General features: G+C 46.1%; 1 protein-coding gene across 1 annotated transcript in view; it reads left to right on the top strand.

Annotated features, from left to right (window-relative positions):
* LOC146207241 (cadherin-like and PC-esterase domain-containing protein 1) overlaps window positions 1-26,866 on the top strand; it is a 169,520-nt gene that overhangs the window by 114,732 nt on the left and 27,922 nt on the right. Inside the window, exons 12-16 of the mRNA XM_084576418.1 lie at window positions 3,191-3,297; window positions 3,947-4,069; window positions 15,163-15,254; window positions 18,742-18,771; window positions 20,904-21,093. Of these exons, the coding sequence (XP_084432544.1) occupies window positions 3,191-3,297; window positions 3,947-4,069; window positions 15,163-15,254; window positions 18,742-18,771; window positions 20,904-21,093 (542 nt within the window). The remainder of the gene's footprint in view (window positions 1-3,190; window positions 3,298-3,946; window positions 4,070-15,162; window positions 15,255-18,741; window positions 18,772-20,903; window positions 21,094-26,866) is intronic.

The raw sequence follows: 26,866 nt of genomic DNA, 5'->3' as shown, positions 1-26,866 counted from the left end.
TTTCGATCACACGAGCAGTTCGCATTGTGACAACTGTGGCGCGGTCGAAACTGTAGAACATACTTTGCTTAAGTGTCCTGCGTATACTGACGAGTGTGCTTACTATGAATATTGCATGGAGAAGCTCTCAATTTGGACAGTGCTTTAGGTCCCTTAGTCTGCCCTAAGGAACAGAGTCATGCAATGAATTTTTTATTTATGTATTCAAATGACATTGGACATTTCGACAAGTTATAATTTCGCCTTACATGTTAACCTCAGGTATTTTTGGTGCTGTGAACTTTGGCAACCCATTTGCCGGACTGCGCGTTTCATCATTTCATGTCATTACTTTACTCGTTGAGACACCCTGACACGCATTCAATGATCACTTTTTTCTGTATATTATTAGTTTTTTCATTTTTCCACGCAGCTCTCTTTTCGTCGTTTGCTCCCTAATTCTATTTTCTACGCACAATATCAGGCCAGAGAATTCTTACTGCCGGCTAAGTTCTCTGTTATTCCTTAAACAGCTTCTCTCTTCATCACTAGAAGCAATTTCCTAGAGGTACAAAGCGCTGGCCGCCTTACGCAGCAGACATTTTTGACACTGCCGCTACAATGTTGTAGGGAAAAATGCTTAAAGCATTATCAGCATGGTAACAAAGCAACAACAAAAAAAGCCATGAAGTTGCATTTTTGCAAGATTGCCAGCTGTCACGACATTTCATATAACGTACGCACAAAGCCTCCCCCAAGTGAGGCACAGGAGCACCACTGACCATCAAATTAAATCCTAGCTAGGGTCGCTGTAAATTTAAATCCCCTTGTGTGCCATGCCACGTGTGTGCCCCTTTAAATTATTAAGGACAGAATAAAACAAACGAGGTCATTTTTCTAATTAATTTCGCCTCCCTCCGGCGAACATGCTGCAGAGAGTGTATACGTAGAAATAAAAGCCGAAAGCAAAGGCACACTGGACGCATTACCGGAATGCTTTAATGTTATTTTCGTTATTTTTTAAAATCAAACCCGAAAATTCCTCGCTTTACAAAGCAAGTCTTTTTCTCGCCCCTGGCATACACCACCTCCGTAACCATATGCCCTGTGCTTGTGAGTCTCGCGAATCTTCACGGTGCTCTGTTCTTTCAAAACAGCCGAATAACATTTTATCAACGTCCTTTTTCGTGTCCGTATACGGCGCCAGGGCTAAAACACAAGAGCTCCGAGGAAGAAACTCATTGTGACTGCGCGAAGTTCATTACCGGAAAAAAAAATTGGACCAGAGAATGCAGAAGATAAACAAAAGGAAAGGAGGTGGAGAGGACATCACGCAGCGGCTGTTTGGGCGAAGCAAGGGGCGAGAAACCGGATCCGCTCTGTCCAGCCAGCGGCCGCTCTTAATGGCCGGGCGATATACCGCGCTTAATAGTGGGCTCATTAAAACGTGATCTAGCACTCGCGGCGCTACTTATGTGCCTTGCGCGGAAGATTAGAGAGGCACGCGCCAAAAGACGTATGCCCTCTCGCGTCCACGCGCGCGGTCGGTATATGGAGCCGCAGAAAGCAGGAGCGGAAAAACGTTACGCGGAGCTCCTTTTATTTCCAATTTCCTGGACGTCGTCTCCTCGTGTATCTCTTTCGCGTTTTTTAAACTTATTATTACTTTTTTTTTTTTTTTGTTACGAAGACGAAACGGCCGAGGAATCTCGCTCGTCCCACCTGGTCTCTTTACGTTCCGAGTGCGACGAGCATGCTTTCGCTTTGGTCGTGATGAATGACGCAGCTATAATTGCCCGCTGCGAACGCTGTTCGCCATAACAAAGCATGAAAGATCCTTATTTTCTTTTAGGCAACTTTTGTTTGTTTCTTGAACTTGGTCGTCCACGAATGAAGACTAGGCTTAGTGCGTAGCGAGGGGTATTCGTAGTCGGCACGTGCCTTCACTGTCGAACGAAAACGGAAGTTTTTCGAGTGCGCATTTGATACAGAGGAAAAATATAATATCGCACGAGCTTGAACTGACCTTCTTCGTCATGGACTTTGTTCGTATACGGAAACCGTAAGTCTTTATTATTGTGTGCTTCCGGAGCTTGCTTTGCAGCCTGTGTTTGCTGCTGTTGTACGCACAGCTATTCGCGTTCGGCGCTGCACAAAAGGTGTATGAGCCTAACTAAACCAGGACTGCAACAGTTCTAGAGGTTGACGCAGGAGGCCACATTTTCTGTTATGCTGTGATACCACTATGAATTTTGCAGGCTTGTTTCTGGACTGCGAAAGCCAAGCCGTCAAAGAAGTGATTCCTCCATGAATAACAAAACAAATTATTTTTAGGCTACACTCTTAAACCGCTTATGAGAGACTTGTTAGAGAGAGTAGCTTGACAAAAGCCACGTAGACATCAAAAATCGTTTTCCACTATATACAATCATGGAGCATCTCAGTGACTCCACTTCATTTATTTTTTTTTCGCGCTCTTAAGGACAACATTCTACCAGATTTGATAGCTCCCGAGCATTTGGCATGGCTCACACATAATTCGGTCGTCAGGCAGAAGTAATACTTTACATAAAGCGGCCGCGACTTTCGATTTTACCTGGTGGGTGAGGTGTTATGCTGTATACCAATTTGATTAATGATGCACTGAGGGCAGCAAGCAGCAAGGACTCGATCAGTCCATCCGCGCTGCATTTTGCTCGGGTCTTGAGCGCTCATTTTCGATCAAAACAGATATTGCTGGCACACTTACATCAACCGCCACTTCTGACACTGCTGGTTCAGGACATGCCACATTGATGCTGATACATATCCGCTGATCAATCTGCTCCGCCGTTCTAAATTCGATTGCGTTCAAAAGCGTGTCACCGATTAACGGTGTGGAGAAATGCAGGCTAACATCTCACATGCACAATGTATGAAGTCTAAAACAGAGATTTAAGTTAAAATTTGATTGATAATTTCTAGACAAGCCTCGCAAAACATTCCTTCGCGCAGCATGTAGCAAAATGCATTGCATTTCGCTCAGGAGGCACGTAATCCTTTCTGTCCTGAATTTATTTATCCTTTTCCAATTTAGTAACACAATAGCCTCACAATTTCACTCCCCATGTCCCTCAGTACTAAACGAAATAGGCTTCATAAGTGTTTAAAAATTGTCCAGTGAGAGACCCAGTAGGACTCCAAATCCCTTATTTTTTTCTGCATCTTCCAGCTGTACCCTACCTACAAGAGCGGGCAGTACAAAACTTTCATTGACGAGCTAGAGCAGCTGCAGATGGGAGCCCTGGACGCAAGAGGAGCAACTGAAGACATACAAAGGTGTGTACAGCCACATTTACTACATAATGTGTACCCTTTCCATTTCAGAGAACGGAAATTAATGTCCTCTTATCGAACTAGCTTCTCACTATGGCCTCTTATCGAAGATCACTAAGTAGCAAAATTTGATTCTATATAGCTTTGAGAGAAATTAAATTAAGAGAACTTTTCATCGTCACGGCCAGAACTCTGCTTCCGTCAACGCCTAAAATACATGTTCCTGCGTTTTTTACCGAAGATGCTACCTGACGACAGCGTGTTTCATGTCGCATTCCATTTTCAGGTAACAGGTGTCAACAACTGGCCGAATACTTTATCCCAGTTGATAAAATAGGTGAAGGCTGTAGTGACTGTAACATTATACAGGCATGACTTTCCCAATGCAACAATGCCGGAACACGCTCCACCGCTTAGATATTCATAAAGGTGATAACTCGTGGAACAGTTTTCAGACTTCATTTTGTGATGTTGATCCAATGTAATGCGCAGATAAGTTTTCTGAGTATAGGACTGGCCGCAACCGAAGCAAATGTATTTGTCAGGTGTATATAAACACATGTTATTCTTTCCTCCCGCTTCAACAAACGGTGCTGTTTTCACACGAAGAGACCACCTATGTAATATCTTCCGTCCATTGCGGTCGCAGGAGCTCCGGCAGCCAGCACGGCACGGCCGACATGCATCCGGTGGTGGTGGCTCTGCAGAGGCACTTCAATCGGCACCTGGCCGACGACAACTACTCGGACCTGGAGCCGGAGCCCAGTGACGTCTGGTCAGTGCCAGTGCCAGTGCTCCATGCTTCTAGCATACACAGACTCGACCTGAAATTGATTTTGGTTTGTTCCCTCAACTTATCCACCTTTTCTAAAGTAGTCGCTCCTTCTAATGATTGCCCTTCACTTCGTGTACTGAGCGGTCTCGAATAGCAAATTCTCTTGCGAGGGTGTACTTTCCATAGCTCTCTCCATCGCTTCTCCGGATGACTCTGTGCCCTCTTCCGTTCCATGTACAAAGCTAACACCGTTCGTCCGACATACATCTTCATCTTCATGACATGAGCCCACTGCAGTGGTCTTGACTCCTGTAGCTGGACTGTTATGTGCGCCACCGCAAGCGGCTTTTTATATGATTATACCATACTCGATCCTTCTTAGTCGCGTTGCACATCGTCCTCATACAGTCAATTCCATCCACTCAACATCTTATACTGGCGACTGCACTACAGAGTAGCAAATGTTACGCACGCTACTATAATAGTGGCTTTGCTCTGTTCGTATTCAATGCGTGTAGGACGCACGAAACAACTTGAGCGACACTCACTTTCTCTACGCTTACATTTTGTTCCCCACGTTACAGAAGAAAAATGCGTGTGAAAAGAACAAAATCTGCACTGTTTTTTACTGCGTAGCATGAAAAAGTGATAGACGTAGCAGGAAGCATGCGGTACGCTACGCGAGAAATTTCCAAAGATTAGTGGTTTTCATGGTTTGTTTTATTTAAACACACATAGAAGTCGACGCGCTATTTCAAGAGTGACTTAGATCCAGATCTCATCTAGGAAGTATTTAGGCAGTCATGTGAAAGTATAACATAACCGTAGAAGCGTTAGTCGTGTGACCAAAGTACTATTGTCGTTGGAAGTTTCCACGCTGCGTTATGGCGCCTTATTCTGTGTAATTCTCACTTCATTAGAACGAATACGCCCAATGCGTGCTCTCTGTCATTGGTTGCAGTTTCCGGTTGCTGAGAAAGGAGGCCGGGTGAGAAAAAAAACTGAATACTTTTCACAAGAACGTCTAGCCCCGGTCTTTCATCGAGTTTAGCGCGATAGGCAAACCATGGGTGCCACGTCAAACGCAATACCACTCAAAGTGCTCTTTAATTTCGCGCGTTTGATCTCGGTGATCCATCCATAAAACCCAATGTGAAAAGCAAAATCACAGCTCTGCCTCATCACCAAACCACTTCACGTCACACAGGAGCGCGTTCCTTGATCACTTCCTGACCACCTCCTCCTCCCTTTTACCCGAGGGTTTACAGCATCAGAGACATTCTACCCTTGCATCCCGACGCGCCCATTTTCCTGTGGCAAGCAAAAACAGAAGGGCAGCACGTCGGCAAAGCGTCGTATCGGCGAAGTTTGCCGAAGAAACCCGAAACTCAAACCGTCCCGAGGCGCCACCTCTGAGAAAAGCGGAAGAGCCTTACGGTCTGTACGGCGGAGCCAATGGCGAAAAATACAGCGGCAAGAAACAAGCCAAATCCCTCAAGAAAAAAAAAAAAGAAATACTGGCGGGGAGATGGCTTGGGAACAAAGAGGCGAACGAGCAGCGGCGCGCTGAAATCCGGGAAGGATGTTACGCCTTTCGAACAACATGCGGCGGGTACCCTGCAGGTTCTGCAGTTACAACCACTTAAGAAGGGTCGCTCGGGTCGGCGAAGCCTCGTGGCCCCCCAGGGCAACACAATACAGCGAGTGGAGTTCCTTGTCCCGACAAGCAGCGCTGTCTTCATGCGTAGGCGCGCGCAGGACGCCAGAGACGTGATGGATCGGACCCGCTTGGCGAGGTTCCACCGAACCTGGCGCTCTCCTGATTATCACTTTCTTTCTCTAGATCTCGCTTACGCCTCGCTCACGTTTATTATTCTTCCTCCTTTTTTTCGAAGCTTGAGATAATATCTGGGACATGTCTGCGGGCTTACACTCACTAAACAACCATCACTGTAGTCCCAGAGGCTCGCGAGTTCAGCGCTCGTGTGGAGCGAACTCAAACTGCCTTTTGCAGTTCGCTGTTCTTGTCCGCGCTCAATCGTGTGACATCACCCGACGATCGCACTTCGTTTGTTTGCTTTATTAGCCCAACGTATCACACTTTCGAACAGTTATTAAACGACGAAAATTGATTGGTTTACACCTGTCGCTTAATCTTGCCTGTAGGCATGCTCGTCAACACACTGGCGCCATCTTTCGATATATATACCTATCAATCACTGCAGGCGTGTCACCTTCCGATGACGTACAAGAAAAAAGGGGGTTAGTGCGACTGCTAGACAAAAGCAGGAAGGGGGAAAAAACACGGTGCTCGGATCTTCGTGTGTTGAAGAGTGGATGAAGCCATTGTCCAGGTTCTGCTCATGGCACTGCGCAAGAGATCGACCGAAGTAGCAAAACTTCGTTGATTCGTTCATAGTTAATTTTAAAAAAAAAATAATGTGAGCACCCATTCGGTACCATCAAAATCTTGGCGTGAAACTAGCGTTAGTTAGAAAAGGACTGATTGGCAAATTATTCTCAGAGGCTGCGAAGCTCGCATGTGTTCAGAGCGCCGGAGATGAGTTTGATGATGCTCGGTAAGTAACTCAAAAACATGGACACTGCATCATGACTGTAGCTTGTGTTCAACCGACTAAAAGGCATCATAGTTATCTTCCTGTTCATCAGTAGGAAAGCTGTATTATACGATGGGAAGGTTGTCTATTTTGTTCTGCGCACCACCATACCTTTGTTCGAAAGCACTGTACCCGCTCGCCATCCATCACCGACCAAGAATATTATTCGATCTTATTTATGTAATCACTCTGACTGGTTAAACTCTGTCGTAAGGTGGTGATTACATGGTCTCGCGCTAGTAACTATACTTCAGTCCGCGTTTTGGCGGCTCCTATGCCCTAGTCTCCCCGACGAGTCTCAACCTCTCCAGGCAACAGACAGAGTGACGAGCATATCACTGATCATGACCGCTTTTAGTGCTTTCTAACTAAAAAACGATCGGAGCGGAATTGAACTGTTCAGGCACGAACTCGGGTGCTATGATTTAGTAGCCGATCATCTTAGTCATTCAGCTCGAGGCATGCCTTCGCTCGTTATAAACACGTTTTAATAAAGCATACGTCATTTGAAGCAGCGGCTCCCAAATGAGGCTACAAACTGATGGCCTCCGCTACCAAGCACAGCAGAGCTGATCGTGGAAGTCACGGTTAAATCTCCGCAATTCGAAGCTGCGGTGCAATAAATGCAACGCATGTACAGCTGAAACTAGAATAACTTATGCCAATTTTTGTTGCTGTTGTTGCCTGCGGGTCGCGAACCGTCGCGTGAGCGTCCTTCGTCTTACCCCGGAGCCCGCATTCGTTTTTCATAAGGCGGTGTGCGGTAACCAGTGTGTGTACGTTCTTTTTTTTTTTTTTTTGGTGGTTTGTGCAGGTGAATGTAGTAGCGGAAGGGGAGGGTTGTCCTGTTATTAACCGTTTGATTCAATATCTCGTGTACACAGCACCATGTGATCCAAATGTGACAGCATTTACTGCAGCGCTAATTTATCGCACGATAAGCAATCGACAATCACAGATTTTTACAAGAAATTCAAGGTGTTGGTGTAGAACATTTTAGTAGGGGTTTTCTTGGCCCCATTATATCGTCATGCTTTTCTTTTTTTCTGTTCCCGCAAATACCGGATAAATGTTATTTTATTATAAAAGTTCGCAGAGCCAAAACTGGCGGCACCGGTGTTTGTTTCGTCGATTCTCCTTGTGTTCTCAGACCTGTCATTGTTTACATTCGATGCTGGAAGCATATAACTGCAGTTTTCTTGTTTTTTTTTTACATTCTTGTAGCTCTTAAAGCAAAATCTTGTTGAAATCATTTACCGTGATCACAAAACACCCGCTTATCGAGGATGAAACATCGTTGGTTCCAAGTCACATGCAGGTTACCTACAGAATAACACTTTTGAAACAATATCGAATGCGTAATCAAACATTTGCGTGCTTCCGCAGCTTCTACATACATTGTAATTTTACGTGAATATTCCTATGCGGAACGTTGTTGTAGAGCTGTATGAGCTGTATGTCTTTTCTATCCTGAGGTGGCGGAGTTGGAATTGCACTCATTGTTCGTTATTTACAAGCCGGCCACCACTTCTATTTTCACCTGCGTTAGCCGCTCCGTCTCTGTACTCTGCAGATTTTTTTTTTCTTGTTCAAGTACAGCATGTTGTAAAGAATGCATGACAAAAAGGAACTGTGATCGAGCCTGCTCACGAGGGAAGAGTGCGAGCCGCACCATACGCACTCTTTTCGCCCGATCCCTGTCAGACGAGAAGAGCGGAGACGGAACACCGCCCTACCAACAGCGGTAGCAGCAGCACTTTCAGCTTCGAGAGAAATGGAGATATAAAAGATGGAGCATCGAGAATGGAGGGAGGGGGGGGGGGGGGGGGGACATGAGAAGGAAAGGAAGAGAGCAACTCCCACGTACATAGCGGGAGCTGTGCTGCAACCAGGCACAGCACACGGGTTGGCTCCGCAGCATCGATCTCCCATCTCGAGTCATCAACTATTTATATGAGATTCGTAAAATGCCAGAAGAAATCATTACGGAGAGAAATGCGGGAAGGGAGAGGACCAGGAGCCGTGCGCGACACCGTACTCTCACCCGGTTCGCGTGGCTCGCGGAGCTTCGGGTTCGCTTCCATGCATAATTCATACACGGGGCCCCCCTTCTTTAGTTCGCTTTATACGTTTCTGTCTGCACTGCGTGGACTAGGCTCAGATCGGGCGCGGGTTTTAAGCACGCCTTATAGCTCGAGTGCTCTTATACCTTTTCCATATTGCAACCTCTTTCCCACGTTTCTCTCCCACTCCTGCATTCCTCGTTCGCTTTTGTGTTTTTGTGGATTCTAGTACCCCTTTAATCACAAAACCAAAACGCAAGCTTATACTATCAGCTATTTATTTTTACATTGTTGCACGTTCGGAAAAGAGCCAGAAAAGGCGTGAGGTAACCGCGAAACAATACAAGAGAACTGCGCCTGTGCAGGCCTGGCGATGCAATGGAAGGGCCATCCCTGAGCGCTTTTTAATGCGCGTGCCCTTCGGCCAAGCAAGCGCGTGTTTGCAAGGCGTCGGTATACGAGAATTTTATGGCCGGCCAACTGACCGGCCTCTCGCGGTTCGAGTAAGTTTACGCTTCCGCTCGAAATGCTACTTCGTTTCTCTCACGGAAATGGAACTGCCTGAAGCTCAATTTATAACCAGGGGTACTTGAATTCACCGTTTTGCACAGAACACGGGAAAGAAAAGAGTCACCTTGTTTTCTATTTTGAGCGCTGAAATGCTCCATTGGCAAGCAAATTATTATAGTATTTTTGCAGAAATCATTACTATTTATTTTTCCATTACTAGCTATACTCTCTACACGATAATTCTTTTTTTTTTTTTTTTTTTTTTTGCTATTCGTCTCCAGAAAGTAAGCGCCAGCGGACAAGACAAAAAAGAAAGAGAAGTGTGAAGCAGGTAGAATGTTATGAATAGTCCTTTTCATTTTGATTTTTCATGCTTTACGTTTCTTCTCTTTTCCCTAGCACTCATTTCATTCTTTTGTTTTTGTGATGTAATTATACATCTCAAAAACAAATATCTTTGCCCCCCAATTATTGGCCGATCCCCCTGTGTAGGTATGTGCCATCAAACAACAACTCACTGGTGTAGGGTACGTTTAAACGCTATACCCAATCGGCAAATAGCACTTGACTGATATCTCGCATAGAAGTTGGATTACCGGCGAGCTAGAGCAAGGAGAGAAGCCTGCGTTTACTACTCACCCCCCTCCGAGAGCACGCCCGAAGCACGCAGATGATCATGCGCGGTTTCGTTGGCGCGGCAGGCATTTGTGAACAGAGGCTGACGATCTTCGCCTTTTTTTCATCGCTTCTTTGTTTTACTGCAGTGCCTAGAATATATTGACTATCGTGTTGCGGGACAGCTCGCCATTGAAAGAGATGGCGCCACTTTCAATCAGGCCGCTAAACACAGATAGTGTGCCGATACATCGCGATACACGTTTTGCATAAGCTTTTTGCTTCTATTTTATTTTTGCCTTTTTTCTTTGGCCTCGTTCGGGACTTTTATTTCTTGCTACAAAGGGGAACGACCATATCAATGTTAGCCCTCAACAGACTATTTCGCTTAGGACACAACATCGCTTAGCGTACCTGGCGTTGCCGTATGTATGAGGGCGCAATTCATTGTTCGGTGCGTTCATATTGTGACAGTGATTACTCATCCGAATGCAGCATCTCAAGAATGTCCAGGTAAAGCGGCCTTACAAAGAATGGACACGTTTTGTATCAATGTGGCGGAGTGAATATCACTCACAGCTGCGAAAGCCCGTCCTTGTTCATGCCACCGATGATTCAGCACGACTTGTAGAGCACAGAACTGCACTGTAAAAACTTCAGCACTGGATGGATGGGTGGATGGATGGAATATAGGAGCGCCCGCTTTGAAACCTGGTGGTAGCAGATGCTATCATGCTCGTTTTTTCCACGATGGATGGATGGATGGAATATAGGAGCGTCCCCTTTGAAACGGGGTGGTAGCAGTAGCTTTCATGCTCATTTTTCTCCATATATCTTAATTATTGATCATTCTATTTATTAAATTTTTGTTTCTACATTACTAACATTATGTCACTTCTCTGCTTTTAAGCCACCAATCTTCCAGTCGTTTTTTGCTAGTTTCCACCGCCGGTTTATTCACCCGGCCACTGGTATCTCTAAACCCCAGAGCTTCAGGAACAGTGATTGCGCATGCATCAACTTCCGGATGGATACCATTACATTCGAGTATAATATGGTCAATTGTTTCACTGGAGTTTCCACATACAGCACATGCGTCATCTCCATTGTTAAATTTCTTTTTGTAGCTGCGTGTTCTAAGGCACCCTGATCTAGCTTCAAAAAGTAGGGCACTGCCTCTTGAGTAATCAAAACCTTCCTGATCTGCATTTTCCACTTTCGGTATAATTCCACACTCTGTTTCTTTTCCATCGAATTTATCCAATTTTTACCTTCTGTGTTTTTCACCTGTTGTTTAATGCACTTTATTTCTCCGTCCTTGTGACTAGCATACTTACTAGTTAGTTTTCCTAGTTCTTTTCCTCCATTGTGAGTCCACGCTTTTTAAGTACAGGTATTTAAATACTTTAGCTGCCCATCTGTTACTGTCCAATTTCCTCAGGCGTTCCTCATATAATATTTTACTCTGAGCTTCCCGTACTTCGAAAGATGCCCAGCCCATATCTCCCTGTACCGCCTCATTTGTAGTTTTGCCGTGGGCACCTAGTGCTAGTCGTCCAACGGATCTCTGATTTATTTCTAATGTCGACTGTACCTCTGATTTTAGGCACAAAACCGCGTTTCCGAAAGTAAGTCCGGGCACCATAATTCCTTTCCAAATACCCCTCAAAACCTCATACCTATTGTATCCCCACAATGCCTTATGCTTCATTATCCCGGCATTCCTTCGCCCTTTGGCCTTAAGTGATTGCTCATGCTTTCCAATGTATGCCAATCCTTCGTTTACCCATACCCCCAGATATTTATATTCAGCTACTCTAGGTATTTCATGGCCTCGTATTTTAAGACCCTGATCAGTTGAGCCGTTAAAAATCATCAGACCCGACTTAACTGCGCTGAAACTGAAGCCTAGAGCGTCCCCTTCCTCTCCGCAATACTTAACTAGAGTTTGCAATTATTCCAGACTCTCAGCTAGCAGCACAATATCGTCTGCATACATCAAACCGGGGAGGCGCTGCTCTACCGCCTTTCCACCCAATCTATATGACAGGTTAAAACCTAGGTTACTGCCTTGTATCCTCCGTTCCAGGTTTATCATATAAAGCATGAACAGCACCGGTGATAGAGGACAACCTTGCCTTAATCCTTTGCATACTTTGACATCCTCCGTACTTCTTATCCCTTCCCACGTAATTTCTACTTTGTTATCCCGGTATATTTCCTGTAGGAACTCTATTATCTCATAACCGATACCTTTTTCTTTAATATGCTCCACAGGAGTTCCCTGCTTACGTTGTCGTACACCCCATTTATGTCCAGGAAGGCCAAATACAAAGGTCTATTTTCCACTCTAGATATTTCGATGCATTGGGTAAGCACGAACAGGATATCATCTAAGCGCCTACCATTTCTAAAGCCGTTCTGAAGTTCTCCGAGTATCTTGTTACTTTCTACCCATGCTTGCACCTTTAATTTCACCACCTGCATGGCTAACCTGTACATAACAGATGTTATGGTAATCGGCCTGTAGGATTTTATGTGCATCCTGTCTCCTTTCCCTTTATAAATCAAATTCATTTTACTCTGCCGCCAGCTGTACGGAATTTGCTTTTTCGTTATGACTGTTTGCAGAGCTTTTAACAACGTTTCCTTACTTTTTGGACCGAGTTCATTAATCAGCTTGTTCGGAATTCCATCTATTCCTGTAGATGTGTTTTTAGGAATATTTTTTTCTGCCTTTTTCCAGTTTAGATTGGTCAGTTCTAAGCTGCTTTGTATTCTGCTACCTTGTGTTGCTTCCTGATTTGCGGAGATTGCCCTATCGTCGCTCTTAAATGACTCGGCTATAACTGATGTAATGTAGTTCACTGCGTTGTCTCCCTTTAAACAATTTCCCTCGTTATCTTGAATCCGATCCTGCTTTCTTTGATTCTTCTTCCCTAGCCAGCTTATATGGTTCCAGAATTTTCTTGCTCCGCCTCTAGAAGCATCGTGTATGTCAGCCATCCAGCGATCGGTGGACTGCTTTATTTTACATTGGACGAGGGCCTGTACCTCAAGTTTCTTTTGTCGATATGATTCCCATTTTTGGTCGATTTCCTCCTGAGATGCCTGTGCTTTCTTTGCCACTCGGTGTTCCCTTGAAGCAGCCCGTCGTTGTTCAATAGCTTCCCTGATTTCCTTATTCCACCAGCTCCGTGGCTTCCTCTTTCCATTCCAGCGGTTTGCTACTTTAACCTACTGAATTTTCCTCCTTATGAGTAGTTCTACCTGTTCATAATCCCAGTATTCCATGGGGCTTTTCTCTATTGCTTCCTCTATGTCTGCTGCCATCTGCGCTATTTGATCGTCGTTTAATTTTGCGTTGACGTTTTGTCTAAGTTCCATTTCTCTTTTCATCAAGGGCCCCATCTGCAGACTAATACGTTTCCACATTCCAACTCAACAGCGCACCTATGCGGCAGCCACAAACATTCATTGCTCTCGGTGTCGCCAAGGCTATAGTGTACCTTCGCCAACTCGGTGGGCACACTAGCCAGTATATTTTATGCACTGTAGTTTTACAACGACTGATACCAAGCTCTTTAGCTAAAGCTTCGTGCCGTTGCGCTGCACCACTTGAAGATGTCAGACCAACTAGCCCTCCAGTTAATGTTGTTAAACTAAAACTAGGCGCACACCTCGAACACAACAGCGCCATCGAAACAAGCAACGAAGGAAACTTGTTTTGGCGTCCAGGCTGATGAGAAACGCATGCATTCTTTCTTACAGTTGCCATCTTGGCTCAACTGTGCCACCGCCTGCTGCCTACAATTCGTGAAAACTGCCACTATAAGCGCGCATGCGTGGGTGTCTCTCGTAACGCACGATTTTCCTTTTCTTTTTTTAACGATTTCTATTCCGCCATGACCGAGTGCACCTCCTTTTCTCTGTAGGGTCACTATTACTTAAAAAGCTGCCGGGGTGACCACAACCGGAATAAATGCTGATTTTCGAAGCTGCTAACGTGCAGCAGTTACTGAAGGGGCGTAGGCGCTGCGCTCTGTTCAGGACTAAAACAGCAATGACATGGCAGTTTATGAATCTGTGTGTGTGTGTGTGTGTGTGTGTGTGTGTGTGTGTGTGTGTGTGTGTGTGTGTGTGTGTGTGTGTGTGTGTGTGTGTGTGTGTGTGTGTGTGTGTGTGTGTGTGTGTGTGTGTGTGTGTGTGTGTGTGTGTGTGTGTGTGTGTGTGTGTGTGTGTGTGTGTGTGTGTGTGTGTGTGTGTGTGTGTGTGTGTGTGTGTGTGTGTGTGTGTGTGTGTGTGTGTGTGTGTGTGTGTGTGTGTGTGTGTGTGTGTGTGTGTGTGTGTGTGTGTGTGTGTGTGTGTGTGTGTGTGTGTGTGTGTGTGTGTGTGTGTGTGTGTGTGTGTGTGTGTGCGCGTGTGCGCGTGTGCGCGTGTGTGTGAGTGTGTGTGCGTGTGTGTGTGTGTGTGTGTGTGTGTGTGTGCGTGTGTGTGCGTGCGTGTGTGTGTGTGTGTGTGTGTGTGTGTGTGTGTGTGTGTGTGTGTGTGTGTGTGTGTGTGTGTGTGTGTGCGCGTGTGCGCGTGTGCGCGTGTGTGTGAGTGTGTGTGCGTGTGTGTGTGTGTGTGTGTGTGTGTGTGTGTGTGTGTGTGTGTGTGTGTGTGTGTGTGTGTGTGTGTGTGTGTGTGTGCGCGCGCGCGTGCGTGCGCGTGTGCGTGTGTGTGTGTGTGTGTGTGTGTGTGTGTGTGTGTGTGTGTGTGTGTGTGTGTGTGTGTGTGTGTGTGTGTGTGTGTGTGTGTGTGTGTGTGTGTGTGTGTGTGTGTGTGTGTGTGTGTGTGTGTGTGTGTGTGTGTGTGTGTGTGTGTGTGTGTGTGTGTGTGTGTGTGTGCGCGCGCGCGTGCGTGCGCGTGTGCGTGTGCGGGCGTGCGTGCGTGCGTGCGCAAAACAATCATTTTATTATTGTGGCCAACCTGACTGTGGCTGTATTGTGTTTGCTCCTGATGCCCGAATAGTATTTTATTTTCTTCACGACGGAATAAGTGTCCCATACTTGGTATGTAAAGCAAACAATGTCCGCGTAGTCCACGTGGCAAAAAAGCTTGCATCTTCCGGGCATTAATACGGGTGCTCATCAGCTCATGCTGGTCTTACAGAAGGTAGAGTCCATATTTAAAACAGCAACTTAATACTCTATGAAAGTGTGTTTTAAAGAAATGATACCCGCGGTTCGGCTATTAAGGCTGTGTGTTATGTCTGCCTATTGCAATGAAAACACTTTTCTTGCAGGAAAGGGACCAACAATTATTCAGTGCAGCACAGCGACAAGCAGGAAGATGACTTCCTCAGCGGTGGCCCGGAATTGTACGCATGGAGCCAGCGTAAGACACACTTTTGGCATTGCCACGATGGATTAATGACATCGCGAGAACGGCCGTTTCATCGCTCCAAATTAGCTCTTTTGTTCGCGGAATAGATGGCAAGCACACACTGTCTGTACATTGAAACAATCTTTATTCAAGACCAGTGCTTCACAGATTTTAATGACCAGACTCAGTTGTGCTGGGGTTATCTGACGGTGTGTAAGGCTTTTATGCGCCAGCCACAGATTTAGAAAATCTCCTCATTATCCTGAAAGTTTGCAAATTTAGTTTCTTTTGAATATTTTGATTTTTCAGTATCCTAAAGACATTAATTTTGGGGTCTATTCCCGAGGTGCCTAATGAGTCCTGGAGGACGTCTTCGCGCTACAAATTCACTAATTCACTAATGACTCAATAAGTATTCCCGCCGGGGTGGTGCAGTGGTAAGACGCCCGACTACTGTGCCGGAGTTCCCGGGTTCGAACCCGACCGCGGCGGCTGCGTTTCGATGGAGGCGAAACGAAGAGGCGTCGTGTGCTGTGCGATGTCAGCGCACGTTAAAGATCCCCAGGTGGTCGAAATTACTCCGTAGCCCTCCACTACGGCTTCCCTTTCTCTCTTTCCACTTTCAATCCCACTTTCCTCCCTTCCCTTGGCGCGGTTCGGGTGTCCACAGAGCAAGTGTGACAGTTACTGCGCCTTTCCCTTCCTGTGAACCAATTTAACTTAACTCAATAAGTATTCATCTGTACTTGTTCTTTTTTTGTGTAGTTTTGAATCAAAATAGAGTAAAGGACAAAAACAATGATATTTCAATCTTTCTTTCCCTTGTTTTTACCGTCCTGTAATTTGCTTATGAGCCTGTTGTAAAGATAACTTCTGATTTTTTTTTACACTACAGCAACCAATATTTAACATCATCAGCAAAATTTTGTTCCCACAACAATCTTTTAAATAACAACGTTCTGTACTACGTCAAGGTATCGCGATAATACGAGATGCTCTCGCAAAAGGAGGTATAAATCTCAGGAAGGCCTTTTCAAAATAGCCTAATGCTGTCAGTACATTGCTCGCAAGTCTTTTCAGCTGATCACTACTTTACGCCAACGAGGAGTGAAGTCGAAGAATTCGTGAATGAACGTCCAGGGTGCGCTCCAGCGTTTAATCACAGCAGCTGGCCGAAGCAGTGAACAGCGCTGGTAGCTTAATGGTTCCTCTAAAGATGCGCAAAGCCTAACCAAAGATTTTCAACTTTAAAAACCACAGAACAACAGCTTGGTCACTCTCTAAGGGCTAGCCTCCCTCCCTCCAACGATTGTTCACAAGAGTGGAAAAGTGCTTTGTGTCGTCGTTTTGTTGAGAAGCATACTCAAAGCCCAACATTTTGCTTCCGTACAGAGGCATAGTCTCAAATGTCTGATTCCCTCTTTAATCGTAATATATTCAATTCGGCTAAAGAGGCAGATTTCATAAGGGAAGGAGCAGCCCTGTACCGTTACTTTCCGCCTATATGGGTCAACGTGAAAATTTGAAAACGTCCATACAAAGGGCGCTTGAGGCAAAATGTACAACGAATCTCATCGTTCCCACATGGCAAAATTTCGATTCCTGTAACCAAGTGACTCTTTCGCATTGGTCACCATACTAGGCGCTCCTTTCTTTATATCACCCGGACGCGGCGGCTCAGTCGTTAGGGCACTCGACTACTGAGCTCAACGAGGTGCGACCGAATTCCAGCCTCGGCGGCGCACTTTTCAGTGGAGACGGAAAGCAAGGCGCCCGTGAGCTGTGCGATGTCAGCGCACGTTAAAGAACCACAGGTGGTCGAACATTCCGGAGCCATATAAGATGCGGCGTCTCTTATAGTCTGGGTCGCTTTGGGACGTTAAACCCCATGAACCAAACCTTTCTCCATATCATCCTAGAGGCCCCAAAATTTTCCAGAGATGTACGGGTTTTCAGCTGGCCTCTTGTCGTCAAGCACAGCACATTACACATGACGTCCCGCTATACTTGGGGATATTGCAAAGTTTGATAGCTGAGAAGGTTTTGGAAACTTCATTAACAGACTACCAAAAGTTCTTTCGGCACGTGCAAGCAATTTACTTTTCGATGAATGGGTTGGTCGACCTGACGTGTCGCTTTCATGATTTAAAAAAAAAAAAAAAAAAAAAAAAAAAAACTCTTCTTCAACCTATATTTCTGCAAAACTTGCGAAGCCGCGGACTGCGCTACTTTGAAATCAATTGAAAACTAATGGTGTTTGATCTCCGAGTTGAGGCCTCGGATAATGTTTATTTGAATCTTGGTACCCTTACGTGAACCTCCAAGACTGACCATTGCTTTTAGGAAGGGACAGCAGCACATATAACAGCAGACTTTTTTATTGGAAAATGACATCAGGTTTAGGATAATTTACAACTGAATAAAATGAACGGAATGGAAGCGGTCATGAAAGGGCGAAACGGTGAAACAAGCTAAAGCCAAAACCTTAGGACCCAACAAATCCCGGGTAAAAAGAGGGCGTTATTGCATCAATGCACCTCAAAATAACATATAGGCAATTTATTTCCTGCATATTGTTACGGTGAAACTATAACACCTATAACTATATATTTGAAGCTATAACAAACACCTAAACTGTCGTAATTTTTTATTCAGTACTGTGCATAGTATTCGCTGTTCTGATAATGTACTGTACACGCGTCAAGCGTTGCTGAGCACCAGCTGCGGTTGTTTGTTTTGGCCAGCTTTTATTGTTCTGTGAAAGTTACTGTTATTAAAGCAAGGCTCATTGTCTTCATTTCGTTCATTAATTTGTCTTTCTACCTTTGAATCGGTTGATAGGAACGTACGCTGTAGATTTTTCAAACCTTGATTGTGCTTTATGAGCTCGAAACTTGTAATTCTCAGAAACGCTCCCTAAGCAATGTTTCTCCCGATCTTCAGTATTGCGATGTTCTTGCCTTTCAGTGCAGATGCATCCTGATAGGTGCTCAATCAGCGGAAAGCTGTATCGGTTTGCACGCGTTACACGCAGAAAAAAAAAAAAATTCTCGCTATGCAAAGCGTTGCAGGAGAATCCACATTGAGTGTATTAAACATTTTAAACCCCAATTTCGGGCAACACATTTTTCTTGCAAAATGTTCGTGCCACGTGCTGAGATTTTTCTACTTTTCATTCTACCTCGCATCTACGCGGAACCTTGACAGCAACTTCTCCTCATTTCTTTTTTTTCGGGGCAAAGCTTATAAGATCCCCTTTCCCGTTCAGAGTCATTCCAGGAAAATTTGTGGTTACGTCCCATGGTATGGAACAAGTAACGGCGTGTCGTTACAACCTGTAGAGTTCGCAGCTTTAAGTAAGAGCAGCCTGAAGAAAATACAGGCGTTACACCCCTCCATCTCAGGCTGGAAAAAATAACGTTCCCGCTTGTGATGTAAAATAACAGAGCTTTCATCTTTCTTTCTTTCCCTCCCTCCAATTCTTTTGTTCTCTTTTCAGCGACCTTGACGAACGTCACTTGCAGCAAAGGTAAGCTTGCGTCGAGACGACGTCTTGATTTATTATCCGGTGTTCGCGAGGCGCTCCGCATATTCCCACCGAGGATATACGACCCGGCATTACAGCGGCGCGCGCGCACAGCGCCGCTGCATTTTCGCGCTTGAATCGGCCACGAGCTGAAACAACGGGTTGCATCCTGGCTGGAAGACACCGGCAAATGGCGCTGCCATCGTCTTTGGAAAATGCGCTCGCTGCTTACCGCTTCGTTCCTCGTTTTATTTTTGCTAATCTTTACTTTTTAACCGTCCCCTGAAAGTCGACTTCGTGAAAAATAAGAAAGCGAACTGGGGCGAAAATGCCCGTATTTACTTAGTACGCTGGACCGTAAAATGGGACTTGAGGACTGCTTTTTCCTCTCCCGTCGGAGGGTCCCTCTAATTTTTTTTTTTTTTTAGTCGTCTCGACTGTTCATTTATTCTTCCTCCGAAGATTCTCTCACGTGAGCGTCGCCTCGAATCTGGGCGCGACATTTTTGGACGTCCCGCTAAGTTACGACCGAAACGCTATTACCCGCGTTTCGCGACCAGGCGAACACTGTAATGCGAGAAAATTCGGAGTTGGTTTTGCTTTGTCTTTTGCGTCTGCATTTTTTAACGTGGCGAACAGTACAGACATGAGTTTCATCACATGCCGTTGCGGGACGCATTGACGTGTAAGCAGAAAAATTCAGCCGCACACAGGTGAACAAAGAGTCCGTCTGGACAAAATTACGCTTGAAACAGTTCTTGCACGAAAGATTCATTGAGCTGAAATAATGATAGCATTTACGTAAATTTTGCCCATAATTGAGCCCAGAATATGTCGAGATCTCTACCATGCCCTGTTTCCTTTCTCTAACTTCTTGCTTAAGAATTGAACTTTCCCAAAACAATTTGTGCGCAACCACGCGCCTTTAGTTTTATTAAAAATCGCTTTGCGCACCACAGTGTAGGTTCCTTCATGCCGGCTTTTCGCACATTTCTACTTCCTGTCCTTACTTTGCAGTTCTTTTTTCTAAGCTTGCCTTTGATTCTGGACACTGCTAAATTTTTTATCTACCTTAGAAATAGTTTCTCCCATGGGGGTGATGAGGGTCCCATTAGGAAACTCTATGACCAAGTCCAGTGAGGCCAGTTATTGTTTTCATTGAGGATGTAACAACCCCCCATACGTTTCAGGGTGAAATGTAGCTCAGCTCTGAACGCTTTATGAACCTATAATGAACTACAGCCATCTGTTTCTTCGATGAAAGTCTTAAATAGATAGCATGTAGAGAACCAACAAGCATAAAAGTTGAATAATCACTAGTTGAATATTCTAAAACACTGATACAGCTGAATTGTTATTATCGATGGCTCATATTGCGCCCGATCACGCCTTTTTGTGGCGGTTTATTTGTGCGGTGGTCGCCTCAGTCGGTACACGATTGTATAGCTGTGAGTGTATATGCTACGCTTTGAGGCATCTGACTATGAATGGCACGGGATGCGTGGTCATTACAAGCATATATGTAGTGACTGACCGTTAATAAATAATTTGGCTGTAGTTAAATAGTGGTCATTGTTATGTATAGAACCGATGTGGCAGGGTAGTAGAAGTGCGAACACACACACACACACACACACACACACACACACACACACACACACACACACACACACACACACACACACACACACACACACACACACACACACGCACACACACACACACAAACACGCACGCACCCACACACACACACAAACACGCACGCACGCACGCACGCATGAACCGAATGGACAGCACATGGCAGATGCAGTTGTGAGGAGTCCGTGGTGCTGCAGTACAGAGCCATTTACGAATACATCAAATTTTCTTAGCTTCACAACACAGCCTGTGCAAGACTTTGAACGAACACCATGCTTAACAAAGGTTCGCTCATAAAACTGCGTTTAGGCCATGCTTATACCCCCGCCATCTCTTGCCTTATATATGCGCTATTAGTTACTTCAAAGGCCTGAACGGAAACTTTGTACCTCGTTAGTGTCAGTCCTACGTGACACGCCTGAAATCTATTTGGCATTTCCCACTATTAAGATCCGACATGTGACGCGACATGTTCACCGAATGCTTCGCTGCCGCAGACCCGTCGACAATGCCGTACCTGGCGCAAATCGTCACCGAGCCCCTGGTACGCCTCCAGCCATCGTTCAAGCCGCAGCGGACCGAGTACTTCGCCAACGTCTCGTACGACCTGGTGCTCCTAAAGGTGTGGGGACTAGCCCAGCACTGCGGAAGCCAAGTGCGCGTCGACGACAAATACGGCCCGGCCAGGTGACCCCGCTTTCTTTGTCTGATAAAAGCATGCTTCCCCGCACGTGTTGCTTTACTGGATACTGTTGGCTTTACATAAACGCCCAGCTTGCTTAGATCAAAGCATTCCCGTTGTCAGATTTGGCTTTGCACGCTTGTCTTTTTTTTTTTCTGGTTGCGCTTCTCATAGCTCAGTACATTACTAAATAAAAGTGAGGGACGAAGATTTTCCTCAGGAAATAATTTATTTTTTTTTTTGGGGGGGGGGGGGCGGGGGGGGGTAGAAGCGATAATTCAAATATATATTGTTGCGAAGAAGAAGATCGGCAGTTGCGCGAGAGGAGCCCTCGCTCTAGGCCAGTTATTAAAACCATCGTTCATCCTGTCGCCATGTTGTGCCGTTCTCTTTGCTTGCCGCCACGTAACATTTTGGTTGGAGGCGCGGCGTACGTCATCCCCATCCTCGCCTTGGAGCAATTGCGCCATCCTTACGCCGGGACCATTTGAGGAGAGCCCTGATCGCCGAGCAGCTTCGCCCCAGCCCTTCCTGCCTGACCCGACCAACTACCATCGCCCAGCCCCCAGCCCAGATCTGAAGGCAAGGAGAACAGACAGACCAACCAGAACCGAGACGAAGAACCCGAAAGACCCAAAGGAGCGGGACATGTACACGCAACCCCTGCCCAGCCGCTCGTCGCGACCTAGGGCCATCGGTCCCATGGACTCTGGTGGCGGATGGTTTAACAGCTCCAGGGGAGGCGGATTAACCAAGCATCATCGCGTTCATCGTCATCGTGGTGGCAAGTGCATCATTCTCTTCTATCTTTTCATGAACATCTACACCATCACTTCACCATCGACTTCAACGAACCGATCGGGACGATCGCTCGGTGGCCCCAGGAAGTCTTGCGAAGAAGAAGATCGGCAGTTGCGCCAGAGCAGTCCTCGCGCTAGCCCAGTCATTAAAATCATCGGTCATCCTGTCGCCATGTATATATATATATATATATATATATATATATATATATATATATATATATATATATATATATATATATATATATATATATATGAAGGAAAGAAGCCAACAGTCGGCGAGGCCAAAGAAAGCGTTGGGGATGGTACTTTATGTCTTTTTTTTTTTAATGTTTACTTGGATAATCACAGAAATTAGTAGTGTAATCTGTTTAGGGGAAAGATAATTAAACACAAAGTAGAAGAAAAAACAACGTGCCGATGGTGGGAGCCGAACCCACGACCTCCGAATATCGCGTCCGGTCGTGGGTTCGGCTCCCACCATCGGCACGTTGTTTTTTCTTCTACTTTGTGTTTAATTATCTTTCCCCTAAACAGATTACACTACTAATTTCTGTGATTATCCAAGTAAACATTAAAAAAAAAAAAGACATAAAGTACCATCCCCAACGCTTTCTTTGGCCTCGCCGACTGTTGGCTTCTTTCCTTCATGTATTATAACGAGCACCCTCATTTACCCTATATATATATATATATATATACAGGGTGTGACAAGGAAGAAGGAAGTCATTTTCATAAATGGACTTAAAGAGGTAAAATAATTTTTGTTGCACGGTCTGGGTGGCTTCTATAAATCGGGTTAGATGTGCTCTTCAGTGCAATAATTAACTAAAATTCGTTAATTAACTTTTTTAAATATTGCAATTGGGTGCATGATTGTAATTTGGAAATTGTAGATAATCATGAGTCAACCCGATATTCATCGTTAGTTTTATGAAAACTTTATTGTGCGGAGAACTGCAGCGCTCAGAAACTCAGCTCTCCAGACGCGCGCAGCGGGCTCCGCGCGGCAGCTGAGCGCCGCAAAGTCACGCCCCGTGTTGACGTCACTTACAGTTTTACACATCGCAAGCGCCACGCTTTATCTGTGGTTCGAAAGAAAAGAGGCTCGCCGCTGCTCGGTCGAAGATAACACGCGGCTTGCCTGTGATTTGTACAACTGTGATTGACGTCAACGTGGGGCCGTGACTTTGCGGCGCTCAGCTGCCGCGCGGAGCCCGTTGCGCGCGTCTGGAAAGCTGAGTTTCTGAGCGCTGCAGTTCTCCGCACAATAAAGTTTTCGTAAATCTAACGATGGATATCGGGTTGACTCGTGATTCTCTACAATTTCCGAATTACAATCATGCGCCCAATTGCAATATTTAAAATGTTATTTAAAGAATTTTAGTTAATTATTCCACTGAAGAGCACGTCTAACCAGCTTTATAGAACCCGCCCAGACCCTTGATAACTTCGTGCAACACAAACAATTTTACCTCTGAAAGCCAATTTTTTAAAATTACTTAGTCTTCTCTGTAACACTCTGTATATATATATATATATATATATATATATATATATATATATATATATATATATATATATATATATATATATATATATATATATATATGATACATATGTGATGTGATGTGATGTGATGTGATGTGATATGTGATGCCGAGACAACAAATATGAAGTAGTGATCGGAGAAGCGGAGCGGAAGAAGACGAGGAAGATAGAATAAAGCAGGGCGTTCGAAAGAACGGCCGTGTCTCTGCTTGTTCTCCGTTACAATGGCGCAGTCGACCAACTTCGGGCCACGACCGGCTCACTCGGCGCCCGGAACTTCTATTTCGGCCGAGAAAGGCGTCCATGCCTCCTCGGCGGATTCGACTCCGGCGGCCCTCCTTCCCGAAGCCCTCTCATCCCTGTGGGAGTTATCCGCCTTTTTCACTGCAGCGCTTGGCTACGCCTCGCTGTCCTCTGGGTGCCCAGTACCGCCAGTAGCACTTCCGGAATTCCGTGGTTTTTCTAACGACGCCGAAGCGTGGATTGAAGTTGCCGACGCTGTTGCCCGGCGTTCCGCCTGGTCTCCTGCCACCACGCTCACCGTCGCAGAAGAACATCTCCGTGGTGCCGCCTGAGCCTGGCACCCACTTCGTCGGCCTGGACCTCTGCCCTCCTTGCCGCCTATACACCCTTGGCCAATGCGTACGACGTCAAATTCACGGCGATGAGATCGCGGCGCCAGGCTCCAGATGAAGACGTCGCCTTATACATTTACGACAAGGCCCGTCTTCTTCAGGCCTGCAATATCGAGTGCCCCGTGCCCGCTGCTAAACAGTACATCATCGACGGCCTCCACGATGCCACCCACGCATCAATTATCACTACACTGGACACCGACAGCCTGTCCATCTTTGACCACCGGGTGGCCGCCTTGCATGACACCGCCAGTCGTCGCGGGGTTCTTGCTGCCGCTCAGCATGCTGCCCGCCCATGCATGGCTCATTCCCTCCAAAACGGCGACTTGCAGCTACGCACATGCCGTACCGCCCATAGCCCACTAGTGGACAAACATCCTGAAGGTGAGGCTAATCGCACGCAACAACAACAGGAAGCGGTGCAGCACGCGAAGGAAGCCTCTGTTTTCAGAGGGCGGATGAGTGGAACAGTGAGCAGGGAGGATGAGTGGAACCGCGCTGTCGAAGACGTTTTTGATCACCGCACCGCGATAAAATACTCCCGTAAACTTCGCCGCATCCGGAGAGGGCAGGAAGTTGAATATGAAGTGATACCAGGAGCAAAAGGCATCAGTACTGCCAATATCAGTGTGATAGATGTGAAGCCCGAGCAGAAAGCTTACCAGTTCGTCGGGAAGGAACCAGCCCACACATACCGGCGTACCCAGCGAAGCTGTGCGCGGCATGGTGCTTCCGGTGGAAGCAGTGGCAGCAGGAACAAGCATTTTGGTGCAGCTTATTTCCATTTCCGTCACCACTGTGAATGCATCACGTGTGCAGTTCCAGATCCGGGAGAACCATAGGATACCGCGCAAGGAGAGCAAGCCAACATCAAGTGTGGATGAATCACGAGTGCAATTCCAGATAGGGAGAACCATGGGAGAACCATCGGACAACAGCCTCAACTTGAAGGAACGGGCAACTTGGGAACACTTATCAGCATCGAGACCCCTGTACCACGACAAGCAGCTTGTCAGCGCATCAGGTCGGAAGCACGGAAAAGAGCGTCTCGTGCGCAACAGGCGCAAAAACGCAACTATGACCGCCGACATCGACCAGCTCCTCGCGCGCGCGCGCGCGTGTGTGTGTGTGTGTGTGTGTGTGTGTGTGTGTGTGTGTGTGTGTGTGTGTGTGTGTGTGTGTGTGTGTGTGTGTGTGTGTGTGTGTGTGTGTGTGTGTGTGTGTGTGTGTGTGTGTGTGTGTGTGTGTGTGTGTGTGTGTGTGTGTGTGTGTGTGTGTGTGTGTGTGTGTGTGTGTGTGTGTGTGTGTGTGTGTGTGTGTGTGTGTGTGTGTGTGTGTGTGTGTGTGTGTGTGCGCGCGCGTGTGCGTGTGTGTGTGTGTGTGTGTGTGTGTGTGTGTGTGTGTCCGGAATCTTCAGATCCTGATGCTCAAGTAAAACAGTCGCTCCGACGCTTATACGTGTGCTGGACAATGCTACGACTCATCGCCGAACGTTCTGTGCATTGTTTGCGGCGTGGCATCCTGTGCAGGGCTTTTATTACAAGTGGTGTAGGCGATAGCGATCCCCTCCCCCTGGAGCTCCGTAGCCGACCATTGTCTATATTATTATGTTCAAAGAGTCACAGTGGAAAACTTAAAGTTTCGGTCGTAACACCACCTTAAAACATTTTTTTTCGACGTTTCGGTCGTAGCATGACCGTTCATTCTTGATAAAGGTCGTGCTACGACCGAACCATCGAAATAAATGTATGTTAAGTATTTTGATGCGACTCCTTGAACATACTACTTTTAATCAGTTGCCTTGAAAAGGTTTGATATCGCTAATATATATATATATATATATATATATATATATATATATATATATATATATATATAAAGTTCGAGCTAAGTCCAGACTTAAATGGTGTCTTTAGAAAGACCAAGCTTATTTAAGACGGCTCGTGTTCCGAACGTCGAACGCTTCGGGTTCATGTTCACCAGAGTGGCTTCCCAGAACGGCCTCAGCAACCACTTGGGGCATTTTTCTTCGTAACACAATCTTAAGCCGCAAAAAGCAATGGCACGGATTTTACACAACGCAAAATTGACGGAATGTGTACATCTTACAGCAGTGACAGCGCCAGCGCATCTCTGTATTCTTCTAATTTCTCTACTTAGACACCTGGCGTCCTTGTGTCTTAACCAAGACAGCACTAGAGTCGTAATCATACAACCGACTTGTTCAAGTCAGGACTGAAGCTGAGTCTTGACTCAAGTCTTAAGCGGCCATGCTAGTGGCCTATTCTTTAGACTCCTGATAAGTCGGGACTTAGCTAAGACAGTCTTAAGATTGTTTTGTGCAAGCGGGCCCTGGTGTTGCTGATGTACTTAGGTGGTGACTGGAAGAAGAGGACGCTGATGTCGGCTCGCGTGCTGTATGCGGAACTCTGCCTCCTGCTCGTACAGCTTCACCCTGTCGTTTAGTCACGTCTTGCCCCGTTGTCCACGACATATTTTGATGGAGGTGCTGCGTATCAAACCCAGTACATGTCCCGCACACCACAGCATGCCCAGGACTCAACTCCTGTGCCAGTCGACACCCGTGTGCACCGCACTAGCCGTTGGAGTTCAGCACCGCAGCCGCTCCTCGACCTGCCAATCAGGCTCCAAGTTACTACATCCTGCAGAACCCACGACTGCCTCAACCCTTCCACGGCAGTCAGACCGAAGACGTCGAAGACTGGCTCGTCCAGTTTGAACGGGCCGCCTCGTTGTGTCAGTTGGACGACGCCGCCAAGCTTAGAAACGTC

Source organism: Amblyomma maculatum, chromosome 1 (assembly GCF_055883805.1).
Source record: "Amblyomma maculatum isolate TAMU_Amacu chromosome 1, ASM5588380v1, whole genome shotgun sequence".
Taxonomy (NCBI): Eukaryota; Metazoa; Arthropoda; class Arachnida; order Ixodida; family Ixodidae; genus Amblyomma; species Amblyomma maculatum.
Note: the sequence above shows the minus strand (reverse complement) of the source record. Positions and strands in the feature narration are given on the sequence as shown.